General features: G+C 41.8%; 1 protein-coding gene across 8 annotated transcripts in view; it reads right to left on the bottom strand.

Moving 5' to 3' along the window:
* Positions 1–17,518, bottom strand: part of LOC107624847 (naringenin 8-dimethylallyltransferase 2, chloroplastic) — a 149,196-nt gene that overhangs the window by 65,708 nt on the left and 65,970 nt on the right. For 5 of the 8 annotated variants that reach the window (XM_021117326.1, XM_016327299.2, XM_021117333.1 and 2 more), the window contains 2 exons: positions 12,962–13,066; positions 12,462–12,650 (listed from right to left, as the gene is read on the bottom strand). The exons of 1 other annotated variant lie outside the window; for it this stretch is intronic. In XM_021117326.1, coding sequence (XP_020972985.1) covers positions 12,609–12,650; positions 12,962–13,066 — 147 coding nt within the window. In that variant the 3' untranslated portion in view covers positions 12,462–12,608. Of the gene's footprint in view, positions 1–12,227; positions 12,651–12,961; positions 13,067–17,518 lie in introns of those variants that run through there. 2 more of the 8 variants (XM_021117331.1, XM_021117337.1) reach the window with 1 other exon arrangement.

Genomic DNA, 17,518 nt, shown 5'->3' with positions numbered 1-17,518 from the left:
GAAAAGAAAGGGAGAGAAGGAAGAAGGGGTTGGGGGTTGCGACAGGGTAGGGTTTCACGTCACTGGGGGGTTAATGAATTTGAATCCACGTGATCGCGTGGGGCACGCGGTCGCGTGGCTGGGGTGGAATGGGGTTGACGCGATCGAGTGGGTGGCGCGATCGCATGGAGTGGGTAAAAGGATGAATGACGCGGTCGCGTGAGGCATGCGACCGCGTCGCTGGAATTTGTGCGAAACACACAGTTCCAACGTCGTTTCAGCGCAAACTCTCTGTCTCCACTAGGGTTTCTATGAAATCCGTGAGACGCGGTCGCGTCGCTCACGCTATCGCGTGGGATGGGTGTTGTGCAAGTGATGCGATCGCGTCAGAGACGCGACCGCGTGGGTCGTTTTGTGCGAAACGTACAACAGCCGCACGATTCCTGCCCAACTTTCTGGGCGTTGGATCTTTACGCCGATCTCCAGATCACGCGGCCGCGTGGATGACACGGATGCGTGGGAGGTGTTTTTTGCAATTGGCGCGAACGCATGAGCGATGCGTTCGCGTCGCACATTTTTTTTATATGCAATTATGCAATTATGCAGTATGCAATGCTAATAAATAATATTCAGGTTCAATTAAAAAAAAGAATAAAAATAAATAACATGAAATAAAATTGAAAAAGAAACGACCATACCATGGTGGGTTGTCTCCCACCTAGCACTTTTAGTTAAAGTCCTTAAGTTGGACATTGGATGAGCTTCCTGTTATGGTGGCCTATGCTTAAATTCATTCAGAAATCTCTACCAATGCTTGGAATGCCAACAACCTCCGGGGTCCCAAACTAGGCATGTAAAGCTTCTGAGCAGCTTCAAACAGATTCTCAGGCTCCCGGGGTGACGAATGTCAGAATAGATTCTAGGATCCCAAACTTTGCTTTTAAATTCGCCTTCGTCTTGATCTATATTTTTCCATCTGGGCGGTTTAGAAATTAGATTCTCACCAAGATAACCAAACGTGTTCCGAGATCCATTCGATTGAACATGATGCCAATCCGTGCACTTCGAGTTGAAGCGTGGAACCTTATTGAACCTTGTGCACCAACTCTGAGTGCGAGCCATTTTCCTTTTACTCTTAAAGCCGCAGAGAGCTCTAAGCTGGCCATCTGTTTCAAGCAAACCATATTCAAGTGGAAAAGTAAAGTTAAAGGTTAAGGATTGTACCCACTTGAAGCTTATATTGGGTGGTAATGGCCTTGGGATGGGTGTTTCCAGTGGTTCTGTAGGTTCTACTCCTTTGTGCTCTTCTGTGAATTTCTCCACTTCTTTGCAGAATTCTTCAAATGCAACATCGTCCTGATCAAAGTCTTCTATGTCTTCCTCATCACTCAAGTCATAAGCTGGAGGTTGAGAGAAATCTACCTCCGCATCTTCTTCGTATTCACTTGAATAAGGTTCTTCAATCTCAGAGAATTCACTTGCGGATGCAAGTTCATTACTAGGAGAACTTGACTTGTGACTATCATCATCAAGGAAACCTACTTCTTGGATTATTTCGTCTTGTTCTTCATAAAAAACTTGCCTTGGGGGTTGTGCACTATCCTCCGTAGCATCAATTGTAACGTCCTTGACAGAATTCTCCACAACTCTAGATTCCCATAGAAGTTCAGCGTCTCCTAAGTCTTCAACCAACTCTTCTTCTTCTATAATGACAGCTTCCTCTACTTGTTCCAGTACGAAGTCATGCTCTGTTCTGTCCACTGGTGTTTCTACGATCTCCTTCATGCTACGCTCTTCATTAGATTGTCCACATGGGGTTGTGGAAGGTCCTTGAATGTTCGAACGTCTAGAAGATAATTGACTTATTGCTTGCTCCAGTTGATGAAGGGTTGTTTGAAGTTGATCTACTGTTTCCTTGAGGCGAACCTGTGATTCTGGAGGTGATGGTTTTGGACATGGTATATAGGGCAGTGGTTGTGTTTGGGAATAATTGGATTGAGATTCGGGTAAATAAGGATCATACGGTGGTGAATGGTGTAAAGGAACTTGTGGGTGTGGTGGTTCAAAGCTACGTTGAGAGGGTGGCCTATAAGCACACGGTGGGGCTTGTTGGTAGTTACAAGATGGTCCACCATATCTATCAGCTTGGTATGCATTGTAGAATGGTCTTTGTCCATGATGTCTTGGAAGGTGTTGTTGCCTAAAGGGTTGATCAAATCATCTTTGCTCCATCTATCCTTGATTTCTCTGACCTTGATGCATGTTCCTGCTATAGCTTTCGTTCCTTTCAACAATATTAGAACCAAACTCAAAGCGAGAGGGGTGAGAATTCATAGCAGCTAATAAAAATTAAAAAGCAAAAATAAAAATAGATAAACAGGAAAAATAAAATATTTACAATAACCAATAATAAGGTACACGTTTGCAGTTCCCCGGCAACGGCGCCATTTTGAAGAACTAAAGATTGATGGTTTAGAAGTTATAGTAAACTCTCGTTGCAAGTATAATACTAAACCAAGCAATCAACCTTTCTTACAAAAGTTTTGGTTGTCACAAGTAACAAACCCCTTTAAAATTAATAACCGAAGTATTTAAACCTCGGGTCGTCTTCTCAAGGAACTGCAGGGAGGTATGTTCTTACTATTGGTTATGAAGATTGTAAATTGGGGGTTTTGAAAGTAAGGAACAAGTAATTTGAATGACAAGTAAAATAAATAAATAACTGTAAAACACACTTTTGGCAAGGTATGAGAAATTGGAAGTCCTATCCTAGTTATCCTTATCAATGGAGGCGAGAATTGAATCTTAATCCCACTTAGTTAGCCTTTACTAAAGCACGGGAAGATCAAGTGGATTAATTAGTCTGATCTTCAGGTTCTAGTTAATTCCTAAGAAAGGACTGGAATTATTGAAGTTCAATTCAATTAGCAAAGATAACAATTATCGATCACGTTGAGTTTGATAACTCCTGAGTTACTGATTTCTTAACCAAGACCAAAAGGGGAAAAGTAAATCTACTCGAATAAAAATATCTTCAGGTTGGAAGTAACGGTAACATAAACAAAAGAGAGCAATCATAAACTGGAATACCTCAAATAACATTAATTAATAGAATTATCTGTAACATAGAAAAGTTCATAAATTAAATTGAGAAGATAATAAAAAAAAAAGTTAAACCTGATAAAAAGGGACAATCATGAAAGCAAGAAAAATCCTAAATCCTAATCCTAAGAGAGAGAGGAGAGAACCTCTCTCTAAAAACTACATCTAAATCATGAAAAGTGAATAATTCGAGACTCAATCTTGATTGGATGCATTCCCCCACTTTATAACCTCTAATCTGTGCTTTCTGTACTTGGATCTGGGTCAAAAAGGGCTTCAGAAATCGCTGGGAGCGTTTTCTGTAATTTCTGCTGCGTGGCCTCTGTCACCTGTCCGCGTGGGTCACGCGATCGCGTCGTCTGGAGTTTTCCTTATCACGCGTTCGCTTCGGTCATGCGTCCGCGTCATCTGCGTTTTGCTCGTGGCGCGTGATCGCGTCATTCACGCGTCCGCGTCACTGCCTTTTCGCGCTGGTCATGCGCCCGTGTCGTCCATGCGTTCGCGTTGCTGCCAGTTTCTTCAAAAACTCTATTTTGTGCTTTCCTTCTATTTTTGTATGTTTCCTTTCTATCCTTTAAATCATTCCTACCTTAGAAGATCTGACACTACTCAACACACAAATCATGGCATCGAATGGTAATAAAAGGTAATTAAAGTAATTATTTTTAAAGCATAGAAAACATGTTTTTCACATACATCACATAATAAGGAAGAGAAGGTAAAACCATGTAATTAACATGAATAAGTGAGTGAAGGATTGAATAAATCACCTAAATTGAGCACAAAAAATATCATAAAATATGGGTTTATCAGTCCCGACCTGATCGGGTCGAGGGAGAAGGCGATAACCCAAGGAAAAGGAAATCACCTGCCAGTCCTAAGTTTGAAATAATTGAGGAGCCAAGGAAAAAGAGACCGTCTTCCAACCCAGAGGGGGTTCTGACCGTGATGGAGAAGAACTTTGATGCCGAAAACTTTATTGATTCCCATTATTCCCCGGCACGGAGGACTTCTTCTTTGGTGGGGATCTCTCTTTGCAGGCGAGGTGGATGTACCGGACTCTGCTCAGGGGGCCGTCATAACTAGAAAGGCTAAGTCTGCTTTGGCGGGGGCCCGGTCTCTTGAGGTGAAGCTTGAATCTGCTATTGGCGGGAGCAGCTTTCAGCCGCCAAGGGCAGGGCTAAGTTAGCCGAAGAGAAGGCTAAGTCAGCCGAAGAGGAGGCCAAGGCTGCTGACGACAAGCTGAAGGCCACGGAGGAGAAAATGAAAACCTCTGACGCTGCCGTGGCCCGGCTTACTGAGCGGGAGCTTATCCTTGAGAGTCAACTTAACTCTGCTCAAGGTTGTGTTGCTGAATTGGAGAAAGAGCGTGATGTTGCTCTTTCCTCGGTCAAGACGGCTCAAGCTAAGACTGCTAATTTTAAGAAGAAGTATAAAGAGACCGTCAAGTAGGGCAAGAACGCCATCCTGATGACCGAGGAAGCTCTCAAGGCTCAAGTGAAGCTATTGTCTCCCGACTTTGACACCTCGGCAGTTAGCGTCTTCAAGACTCTCAAAGACGGAAAGATCGTCGACATTCCGAAGAAGTGACCCCTCATTGTAACTTGTGTTTTGTAACTTGTAATCTTTGCAACCTTTTTGTACTGTTCGAATCTGTTTGCCGCCTGGCCGGCATGTGAGAAACCGTTTACTTTTCCCGCCTCGTCGGCGTTTAACTTTCTTTTTGTTCTTTACCGTTTTGCTGGTAGTAAATATTTTTTACGAACATTTTACCATTTAGTTGGTAATTAGCAAAGCCAGGTCGTGACTTTCATTTTCAATGGCCGCTTATTTTGGCGTAGAGTTTCGTGGTTCCTGAGGTGATCAGTCCCGGGTTACCGTATTGATTTACTGGTTGTGGTGGTTTAATAATTAATGAATGCCGATGTAAAAGAGGAGATGACAAGTAGTTTATAAATGGTAATAGTAAATGGTCGAAAAGTAAAGTGGCTCAAACGCAAAATGATAGCGAGTATAGACAATTCGTCATAGAGGGTTCTTACTACGCCGACGAGTCTGTTCTAGGAATATAATCTTCTCAGATTGCCCGTGTTCCACGTCCTCGGAATTTCCTTGTCGTCCAGTTGTTCCAGCTTGTAAGCGCCATTGCCGATCACCTCTTTAACTCTATAGGGACCTTCCCAGTTTGCCGTTAGCTTTCCTTCTCCAGGAGTCGGGATCCTGATATTGTTGCGCCTTAGGACTAGGTCGTCCCGCTCGAACTCTCTCTTGAGCACCTTGGTGTTGTAGCGCAGGGCAATTCTTTGCTTTAGCGCCATTTCTGACATATGAGCCCTTTCCCTGGCTTCATCCACCAGGTCCTTTTCCACAGCTTCTTTGACTCCTCCCAACAATAGCTGTGGGCTCGGCTCACCGATTTCCACAGGTATAATTGCATCCACCCCATAGGTGAGCCGGAAAGGCGTTTTCCCGGTGGCCGACTGTTGAGTCGTGCAGTAGGACCAAAGAACTGAAGCCAACTCGTCTGCCCACGCTCCCTTCTTCTGGTCGAGTCGCTTCTTGAGGCCCTGCAAGATGACCTTGTTTGCAGCTTCAACTTGCCCGTTGGTCTGGGGATGCTCAACAGACGAGAACTTTTGCTTTATGCCCAAACTGGCAAGGAACTCCCCGAACTTTTTATCATCGAACTGTGTCCCGTTATTTGAGATGACGGCTTTCGGGATACTGAATCTTACTATTACCTGTCTCCACATGAACTTCCTGCAATTTTCCGAGGATATGCTGGCCAACGGCTCGACCTCTATCCACTTTGTATAATAGTCAATGGCTACTATCGGGTATTTGACCTGCCCTGCCCCGACCGGGAAGGGTCCTAACAGATCGATCCCCCATTGTGAGAAAGGTCGGGAGGCCGTCAGCAGGCTAAGTTCAGTTGCTGGCGCCTTGTGGAAGTTGGAATTCTCCTTGCATCTTTTACACCTTCTCACGAACTCCTTAGAATCCGCCATCATAAAGGGCCAGTAATATCCAGCTCTTATGAGTTTCCTGGCTAAGGCCTTCCCTCCGATGTGATGGCCGCAGCACCCTTCGTGGACTTCCATAAGGACGTAGTCCGTTTGGTCGGGGCGCAGGCACTTCAGCAATGGTTGGCTTAGTCCTTTTTTAAACAACTGGCCCTGTATGATTGCATACTTAGCCGCTTCTCGCCTTATTGCCTTGGCCTCCTTCTCGTTGCTGGGGAGCTTGGCCTTCTCCAGGAAGTCGACAATCGGGTCCATCCAGGAGGGATTTGCCTGGGTCAGATGTAAAGCCACTATCGGTTCTTTTATCAAACCCTAGATGAGAGACCGGTTGCCCGTTCCTGGTTTTGTACTCGCCAGCTTTGACAGGAGGTCTGCCCGTGTGTTCCTTTATCTCGAAACGTGTTGGACCGTGACCTCCTCGAATTTCTTGCTCAATTCTTTGGCTTTCTCCAGATATTTTTGTAGCACCGAGTCTCTGTCTTGGTAGGTCCCATTGATCTGAGAGGTCACGACCTGCGAGTCGCTACATATCTCCAACCGGGTAGCCCTGACCTCTTTTGCTAGAGTTAGTCTGCCCAGCAGGGCCTCGTATTCTGCCTGGTTGTTCGATACTGGGAACTCAAAATTGACTGACTGTTCGTATACAACTCCAGCTGGATTTTCTAAGATGATTCCTGCTCCTCTGAACGTTTGGTTGGATGCTCCGTCCACAGGGAGCTTCCACCGCGTGTTTGGTGCCCCGGTCGGATCTTCCGTAACTTCTACTAGGAAGTCAGCCATGGCTTGAGCTTTGATCGCGTGCCTAGGTTCATAATGGAAATCATATTGGGAGAGTTCCACAGCCCAAGTCATCATTCTTTCGCCAGATCGGGCTTCTGGTGTACTTGTCGGATCGTCTGATATGTCCTAACGACTACTTGGTGACCCTGAAAGTACTGTCGTAGCCGTCGCGACAAGGTTAGGAGCACATATGCCACCTTTTTCAGCTTGCTATACCTTAGCTCCGCTCCTTGTAGTGCTTTACTCACAAAGTATATTGGTTGTTGGTCCTTTCCCTTTTCTCGCACCAAGACTGCCGCCAAGGCTTCATCAGTTACAGCCAAATATAGGTACAGTGTTTCTCCATTTCTAGGCCTTGCTAGGACGGGCGGGGTCGAGATTATCTTTTTGAATTGTTGGAAAGCCTCCTCACATGCCGGGGTCCACTCGAGCGCGATCCCCTTCTTCATCAGGTTAAAGAAAGGTAAAGCCTTAGCCGCCGACGCGCTGAGGAAACGGGACAGTACGGTGAGTCTGCCCGCCAACCTTTGGACATCTTTCATGCTTCTCGGGCTCTTTATCTGTAGGATGGCTTCACACTTTTCGGGGTTGGCCTCCACCCCCCTTTGGGTTATCATAAACCTCAAGAATTTTCCAGCTTCGACAGCGAAGGCACACTTCAACGGATTGAGCCTCATTCCGTGCCGACGAAGAGAGGTGAAGACTTTTTCCAAGTCACCTATGAGGCCGTCAGCTGTGTCGGTCTTGACCAAGATGTCGTCCACATATACCTCTACCGTCTTGCCGATGAGGTCTCTGGAGACCTTGTTCATTAACCTTTGGTATGTGGCCCCCGCGCTCTTCAGTCTGAACGACATTACTTTGTAGCAGTATGTCCCTCCTGGCGTTATGAACGCCGTTTTCTCTTTATCTGGCCAGTACATCAGTATCTGGTTGTACCTAGAATAGGCATCCATGAAGCTCAGATACCGGTAACCCGCCGCCGCGTCAACAAGAGCATCGATGTTGGGTAGGGGGAAGGAGTCCTTGGGACATGCTTTGTTAAGGTCAGAGTAATCCATGCACATTCTCCATTTTCCACTAGGTTTCTTAACCAAGACCACGTTCGACAACCAAGTCACGTAGTCGAGTTCCAGGATGAAGCTTGCTTCTAGTAGGCTGGCCGTCTGTTTGGCCACCTCTTCTGCCCTTTCTTGGGACATTTTTCTCCTCCTTTGAGCCACCGGCTTTGCCTCCGGTTTCACGGCCAGATGATGGACATGTCGGCCGAGGTCCAGGCAAACAAGTCGCCGTTGGCTCTGATCATCTCCATCAAGGGTTCTTTCAAATTGTGGGGTAGGTTCCTGTTTATGAAGGTAAACTTCTCTTCTGAGTCACCGACCCGGAACTTTTCCAGGTCCCCCTCTAGCTCCGGCCTGGGTTTGTCATCAACTCTGGCGTCCAAGTTGGCAAGAAAAATGCCCGATGCTTCTTTTGACTTCTTTCTCAGGGAGAGGCTAGTGTTGTCGCATGTGACCACCGTCTCCAGGTCTCCCCTGATGGTCCCCAGTGATCCATCATCAGCAACAAACTTCATTAGCAATAGCTTAGTGCAGATCACCGCTCCAAACTCGTTGATGGTCTTCCTCCCCAGGATGAGGTTGTAGGCCGTGGAATCCATTAAGACAACGAACTCCGCCATTAGCGACCTCTTCCCCCTACCTCTGCCAATGGAGACCGGGAGAGAAATTACGTTGTCTGGCTTGATGAAGTTGTCGCCTAGGCCTACCACGCCGTGTTGGTGGCCTTTCAGGTCGGTATCCCGCAGGCCCAGGGCATCAAATACATTACGGAATATGATATTGGAGTCAGCCCCTGTGTCTACCAAGATCCGCTTTACTAGGCCGGTTCCCACCCTGGCCGTGATCACCATCGGCGGATTCTCTACAACCTCATCGAACCACTGATCCTCGGGACCGAAAGATATCGAGGGTACCCTTCGGGAGGTCGGCGCGGGGCCAAAGGACATAGCTAGGACCTTGGCGTCATTTTTGCTGGCCGATTTCGATCTGGGGGGGACATCCCTTCCAATCACCACATTTACCACGGTGAGGCCCCGCTCGGCGTCCTCCTCGGGTTCCCGTCTTCGCCTTACGGCACGGCTTTTGTCCTCTGTTGATCGGTCCCTCCTCCTTAGTTCCCTTATTAGGTGAGAGAACTCGGCCAACTTTCCTTCTCGAATGGCCTGCTCCAGGGCGTCTTTCAGATCAAAACAGTCTTGGGTCTTGTGGTCATAACCCTTGTGATAATCACAATAGAGGTTCTTGTTTCCTCCCGTCCTGTCCTTGAGTTGTCGGGGCTTCGACAAGATGCCTTTGTCAGTGATCTGTTGATAGACCTCGACGATTGGAGCCGCTAGGGGGATGTAGTTAGTGAACTTCCCAACACGGGGAAAGGGTTTGAAAGTCTTGGCCAATCCTCCGTCTCTGGAGTGTTCCTTAGACCTTTCTCCGCCACTGGATGGGCGGGCATTAGAGTATGTGGGCTGCCGTTTATTGGCCGCCACAACCTAACTTACTTCTTCATCATTAATATATTCCCTGGCTACGTTCTAAATTTCCTACATCATCCAGACGGGCTTGGTAGTAAGGTGTGGTGTCTTATTCGTTCTCTGTCGCTTTCCCAGTCTTCGTCTTTGGTGTCTCTTGTTGGTGATCGGGTGTAGACCAAGGGGTCTCATTGTCTTCTTGGCGCCTCCCTGCTTTCCTGGCTTTGACGACTTTCACGGTTGGCTACTTCTCGCTCCAAGTTCTGCACCCTGTGGCGCAGCTCTTGTATTATCATGGCGCTGTCACTGCCTGTTCCTCCAAAGGGTCGCCCCTCTGGGTGTCGCAGGGGAGATCCGGGACCCTGTCGAGTGGGAGCTCCGGCAGCTACTCCACTACCTCGGGGATCCGTTTTCTCCTCGCGGGGCCCGGCTCTGCCGTCAGCCCCACCAGAAACCAAAACAAAGTCCATAGAAGCAGGTCCCCACAGATGGCGCCAATGTTCGGTAGGTCGGGTACCAGACGGTTCGGGGTAACTGGTTGGGTGTGAAGGTGAGTCCCTGCTTCAGTCTAAGGTCCTGGAAGTGAGCAGCGCGAGCAGCCGGCTTCCCAAGTTCTTCACGAGTGAAGGGGGTGCCACCTGCAAAGACACTCCGACGATCAAGTCAGTCTAGAGCACAGGTGGTGAAGAGAGAAAGTGATGGTGACGTACCTTGGGGGAGGGGTCGGACCCTCCCCTTATATACCTTGTCAGTAGGACAGGCCCCACGAGGGGAGGCCTCCTTCCAAGAAGCTTCGCTCCCCACAGCTGTCATGCAGCTGTCAATCAGGATGCGTGTCCGAATTGTGGACCGGGCGGGTTGCACGTCGACCCGGTCATGCGGATCGGTTTACCCGCGGACCGGGCGGCAATTGCACCCAGCTGGACTGGGTTGTAACATAAAGATACCATTTGCAGGTCAAAACTTAGCCATGGTAAACCACCCTATGCTGTGCCATCAGAGAAGTCACCTATTATACATCTTCTTTTAACTCATTTTTTTAATTTACTAATTTTATATTTATTTTAATAGGCCTCCAATATCTATTTTATCTACAAAAGAATTTAAAATTTTTCTAAATTCAACTCTAACATATAATTTCTATTGCTCGTAAGCCAACGGCTTGATAAACTTTTTTTTAGGTTTGTTTTTATTTTATAAAAAAATATTCAAAATGGCGATTTAACCCTCTTTCTCATAAATTTTTGAACTATTTTAGTTCTGTCTAGATTTATAATTTGATATGTAGTATTTTTCATTGCTGCTATAAGTTGATCAAGGAATTAAGAATTAAGCCATTGAAAATTCAGATGTTGCACAAATCCACAAATAAAGCTCAAATTCACAAAATTCTTCTTTAAAGAATAGATAGTGCACAAACTTACTGATTACACCATACTAACAAAAAATTTTGAGCTACACACTTGAATATATAGTTAATAGGGTTAAGTACGATTTTGGTCCTTAAGATAGGGGTTGAAAATTTTTTTCGTTTCCAATTTTTTTTTTTTGCTTACAAAATCGTCTCTAAGATTTAATTTAGTTTTAAAATCGTCCTTTTGACTAAAATTTTAAAAGAAACAGAGAAAGAGAATCACGCTAGAGGGTTTCACTTTTCAGGAAAGAAGAGGGAAAAGGGAAGGTGGAGAAGAGAAGGAGAAGGGAATCTACCACTGCTGCTCCTTGCTGCCGTCGCAGCTCGTCGTCGTTCGGTCGCTGGATCTCGTCATTGCTCCTCTGGGCTCGGCGGAGGTGCTCGATAGCGGTGGGTTCTGGTTCGAGGCCAGAACAGGAGAAGGCTTCGGTGGTTTTATGATGGTAGGTGGAGGAGAGGCTGACAGTGATGGTGGAGCTCAAAGAAGATGGCACGAACTGGAAGTGAGCCGAGGGAGGAGAAGAAGGCTTCACGCTGTGAGGGTGGTGGCGCTAGGGTAGCGCGAAAAGAGAAGAAGAAAAGGGTGGCAACACTGTGATGGCGGATCGGCCATGGGACAGTGAACAGAGGAGAGGAAGAAGAAAAGAGGAGAGGAAGAAGAAAAGAGAAAGGAGGGTGGTTTGGGTGGCTCGCCGGCGGCGTGGACGGAGGTGGTGACCGGGACTGGTTGGTGGAACTATAGGGTTCGGACAGGGGGGAACGCTTCGGTGGGTGAGGGTGGTTGGTGGTGAAGAGGGTAGAAAAAGGCGCTTCTGCTTCTATTATGTTGTTGATTCTGATTCCATTCTTCTTCTACTTCTATTATGTTGTTGATTTTTTATTATGATTCTTTTATATTATTGCTTCTGGTTGCTTCTGTTTCTGCTTGATTACATTGTTTTATTGTTTTATTATATAGATTTGTTGATTCATTATCCATTTTTTTTAATATTTATTACATTGTTTCATTGTTGTTGCTTCTGGTTTTGGTTTTGGTTTTGGTTTTAATTTTGGTTCTGGTTCTGGTTCTTCTGCTTGATTTTGGGGAAGAAGGTGAAGAGATATTTTAGTCCCAATTTTAAAACTAAATTAAACTTTAGAGACAATTTTATAAGTAAAAAAAGATTGGGGACAAAAAAAATTTTTAACCCCTACCTTTTTTTTTAAAAGTCAAAACAAGTTCAACATAATTGGTGGAGCATAAACTATAAAAAAATTTTTAGCCCCTACCTTAAGGACTAAAATCATACTTAACCCTTATTAATACTTTTCAATGAAACTTTTAATTTCCATTGTATCTGATCTCTATTGATATTAAAGATTTCTGTCCTTACAATTATTTTCTACTTAATATATTAGTAATTGTGCCTCTCTTGATAATTCATGACTCCATATGATTATATAGTATTTTTCAAGTTCACATTATAAATGTACTTGTTCTTGATTGAAAAGCTAGTTTCATGCAATGAATTTTTGGAATTTTGTCCTTAGATGTTTTTCCGTTATTTATGCATATGTGTGATGGAAGTTTTCCTATTCAAAATCGTAAAACATACATCCAAATATTTTCCATTTGATATTAAAGCAAAGTTGTTGACGAAAAACAATAATTACTAACAAGTTTATATATATAAAAATATATAATCAACCTGAATAACTATATATCTACAAAATTATTTATTGAACCACGATATGTAGCAGAAAAGTTTGCACTATTTATTATATGAATAATTCATCTGCATCTTCATCTCACGAGAAGTATAAGGATGTTCTCCACACAAAGAAGCTGAACAAATAAAATAAAATGAAATATGTGAATTATTAGCAATAACGTAACTTATATTCACAAGCATTCATAACTTTGGCCAACATTGACTTTTCAATGGCATCATAGTTCTCTTTTGGATAGTATCATCAATCACATAATAAAGTAATTGATTGAGTGGTTACATAAAAGGATCTTATTATCTTGTAAATATTAATGTATTAAAAATACAGGGTGAACTCATCATATAAATTTCATCATGAAATATTTTGGCTTCACCTAGAAAACTAATTTTTCATATCACTTTATAGTGTAGAGTAGTAATTGCATACCTTAAAGATAAACATATAAAAGGATTGGGAAGCATCTTTGCTCTTTAAATCTACCGAATTAGCACGGTACCAAAAGATCAAAGCCATGATGCCATGTGCTATCACCTAACAAAATTGAATGATACAATACAATCAAAACTGTTATAATAATGAAATAATCCTACTTTCACTTGATATTAGTAAACTTGATTATACGGAGGTACATATAAAGTACATGCATGGGAAAAAAACTGGTTACTAAACTAGTGTCTTAAACTCCTTATTTCATTTAAACGAAAGATTAAGTACGATTTTGGTTTTTAAAATATAGGTTGAAAATTTTTAACTTTTTTTTTATACAAATCGTTTCTATGGTTTAAAACCAAATTTTAAAATTGTCTTTTTTACTTAAATCTTAAAATTTTGGACCAAATTACCCATAACAAAAAAATTATAAAATAAAATAAAAAAAGAAAATAAGAGAAAGAAGAAGAAGAAGAAGCTATTCATGATTCACCTCTGCCTCCGTTTCCATTGCCAAAATTTTAAAATCAAGTTAAATCTTATGAATAATTTTAAAATCAAGTTAAAACCTTAAGAACCATTTTGTATATAAAAAAAGGTTGGGAACGAAAACAATTTTCGACTTATACCATAGGGATTAAAATCGTATTTAATTCTTAAATAAATTGATAAAAAATTATAAAGTGGTCTAAATTATTTCAAATCAATACTTTGATACTATCTTTCAAATTGAAAGGTCTATAATTCTAAATGCTGCAGTTATTATGAAAATAGACACGGTGTCATATTTCGGATATATAGGGTAAAATCGCATAAAATGCGCATCCTGATTACGTAGTACCCAAAATAAGTAATGGGCGCGTTGCTCCATATCGCAGCTGCACCAGGATAAGTCACATGGCCTGGATTAGGGGTGTGCATGGCCCGGCCCGGCCCGAAGACCCGGTCCGGTCCCGAGCACTTTAGGGGCTAATTTGATGTGATTTCATCGGGTTTAGGGTCGGGTATGGGTCTCAAAAGTTGACCCGGTCATTATTTCGGGTCGGGTCCGGGCCATAGCTCGGGTCACCCGAAATCGGCCCGGTGGCCCGGTCATCATACACAATTAATATTTTGTGTTATTAGTGATGGATGATGGCTATTATTATGTGAAATTTAAGTATTGTAAACTTTAATATTTTGTGTTATTAGTCATTATATATAAGACTATAAATTAATGTTTTATGTTTAAAATGCATAAGACTTTAGACTAATGCATAATTTTATGTTATTTGTATTGATTTAAATATTTGGTGTTATTAGGCAATATTAGTATTGATTATGGTTATACTTTAATTTTAGAGAAGGGTTACTTCTTATTATATTTTTCTAAGTAAATTTTACCATGTCAAATAATGGTTCGAATTTTGGAAATTTGGATATTTTTACATGCTAACTTACAAGAAGGTATCAAGATAATATAATGTTAACGGCCCGGTTTTCACCCGGTTTTTACCCGGTATAATCGTGGCTCGAAAGTGTATAGGTTTCATCGGGTCTAGGGTCGGGTTCGGGTCTAACAAATAGACCCGGTATATATTTCGGGCCGGATCTGGATCACATCAAACCTGGTTTCACCCGGCCCATGCACACCCCTAGCCTGGATACATGCATAGTGTGATTTTGGACTGTGTACCCGAGATGCTTGCGTTGGCTATAAAAGTGGGACTAGCCGAGATGTGATTGTTCATTTGATTTTTTTTTTTTTAGTTTCAAAAGTTTGAAAAACATAGATGGCTCAACGACGATACCAGAATATTAACAGCTAAATGCAACATAACATGTAGTTAGGACACTGAATTTTGAAGTTAGTTCATCTATCTCTTATTTAAATATTTAATTAGTTGATATATTATAGTATTTTGAGTTGTGTAATTTCTTCTAGTTGAATTTAAATCGTCAGAAAATATAGTAAAATAGTAACATATTAGTTTACCTTATTTTAATTAATTATTTGTTATTTTAACATTTTTGAGTTCAATAATAATTAGTTGATATGATAATTTACTTAGATGAGATGTGTTAAAAGAGCAGAACATGCTAAATTGATTAATTATATATGAAATAATTTTTAATCATAAATCTTTATGGTGTTAGGTTATTGTTAAATAATTGAATTATTTTATAGTTAGTTTTAACTAAATAATATATATTCCGTTATGTATAATGAATAATGAGAATTCACATTAAATAATTTAATTAGTTTGGTTAAATTTAATTAAATTATATTCTTAACTAATTTGTTGTAAAGAAACTAATTAATTATGCGAAATATGCGATAAGTTTCAAATGACTAAAAAATGGTATTTATACAGGCACTTTGGTTGCTCTTATCATGTTGGATGACATTGGGTATCCTACTGTCTGACATGCTACTACCGAATATCCGAGAGGCAGCGCTCGGACATGTAGAAAAGCTAAAGAATTTTATCTTCGACGATACTTTATGGAGCGGTGAAAACTGAAAACTCATACTTTTTATCTGCCTTGGGGAGAGGTCACTATCACACTCCAGGATGTGACATACCATCTTAGTTTGCACACGAAAAGTGACCTGATAGGTAGCTGCACTAGAGATTTTTAGCAGTTCTACCGGTACTCAACATGGCAGTAGATTGAAGACTTGCTCGATAATAGGCCACCACCCCTGCCAGAGGACAGGAAATAGGTTTTTGGGCAAAGGATGACTTGGCTGATGCAACTACCCTCTGTCAGTATGTCCGATGTTACCTACTTATGTTGATTGGGAGTTATTTGTTTACGGACAAAACGGCCAACCTTGTCCCCCTCAAATGGTTGCCCTTCCTGGAGGACTTTGATGCTTCTAGACGATTGTCTTGGGGCTCTCCATTGTTGTCGCACACATATCATTCATTGTGCAGCGCCACCTGGCGTGATACAACGGACATTGCCGGTTGCTTACAAATAGTAAAATACAATATTTACTAGTAGTTTAGATTTTGTCGTAGTGCTACACGAAGACTCCATAGACACCTAGCAGAGAATTCCTTGCATCGAAAATGGTATTTCAGTCTATCCGACTCTAAAATCATGTATTCAGCGTTTCTTCGAATACTGTAATTCTTCATTGCCATTAGTATAGCATCTCTACTCCTAAATCTGTAGTCCACTTGAAATTTCACCCCATCATCCGTGTTGTAATCTTTGTTGTTGTCAAGATTGAAAGAGTTCTCTAGTTGCATCACATCCAAATTAAGAGTGTGATAATGGCTTGAAACTTTTGATAATTGTGGAATGGCTAATAGGGGGAGGGGGGAAGAAGAAACCAAGCACCCCCACAAGTTGGAGTCTCCGACTCATACTCTCCAAAGGACTCACTCTCATTGGACGACCCAGTTTCGGCCACATAATTCAAATCAAACTCAAGTCTACGTCAATATTATCTCGAGGATCAGCGCAGTGAATCAGCCTCGCCACTACCGGAACTGCTTCGAGTGTTGCAGAAGACAACCCAGAACAAACACCTATGTTATAAACCTCATCATACCACTCCATATCATCAGACATTATACTAACGTGTTTATAGGCTTCAACCCAAAACGTCTTATTAATGAAACCGCCACCAGACAGTGGTGATAGGAATCTATATGTTTCTATGCGAAATTCCTTTGAACCAATGGCCCTTATGTTGCTCAAGATGACCAGCTTAAACGCATCTAGCTAGAGAATCAACACGACAAGTGTGCAACATTAGATCAGTTGAATTGCACTCAAATATCACTCCCTTTTCACCGTTTCTAATGATCCCATTAGAATAAACTACCACACACACAAAAATTATTACTAGTCATTTGTATGAGAAATAAGAAGAGGAGGAATTGATAGAATTAAGATGAATTTAGTGTGATAAATGGTTAAGCCAAGAATCTACTTATATAGAACTTTTTTTGTATGTACTTATCTAGGATACAAAAAATCCTATATATTTATACACGTATCTCGGATACAGTGACTCGGATTCGATTTTGGCTATATTTTAGTTACAATGCACCCGATTTATACACAACTGTATAGTTGTATCATATTTTAGGTGCACCCAATTTTTGTTTTTTTTCCCTTAGTATATCCCGAATACATAATTTTCAATTTGTGGGTTTAACGCATTTTTTGTCTCTATATCCAAAATATGTAACCCGTATGCATATTTGTAATTTTTTTTTACGTTAAATGTATTTTTGCAAGTATTATATTTATTTAATTTAAATAAAAAAAATCCGAATATACTAACAAAAAGAATTGAAATCTTATTATTTAATTAGCAAAATTAGGGGATTGAGGAAGGCCACTTAAGCTAACATAGAGTAGTTTATTTATTTATAAGGTATTATAAAATAAAATATTTTTCTTGAAATTTCTACTTCAAGTAGCCACTAAATATAAAGAATAAAATACTGTTTTAGTTCTTAACGTTTGAAATATATATTTTATTTTTATCTCAAATATTTTATTTCGTCTTATTTAATCCCAAATATTTCATTTTGTTCCAAAATTAGT

The sequence above is a fragment of the Arachis ipaensis genome, chromosome B01, assembly GCF_000816755.2.
Source record: "Arachis ipaensis cultivar K30076 chromosome B01, Araip1.1, whole genome shotgun sequence".
In the NCBI taxonomy this organism is placed as follows: domain Eukaryota; kingdom Viridiplantae; phylum Streptophyta; class Magnoliopsida; order Fabales; family Fabaceae; genus Arachis; species Arachis ipaensis.
Note: the sequence above shows the minus strand (reverse complement) of the source record. Positions and strands in the feature narration are given on the sequence as shown.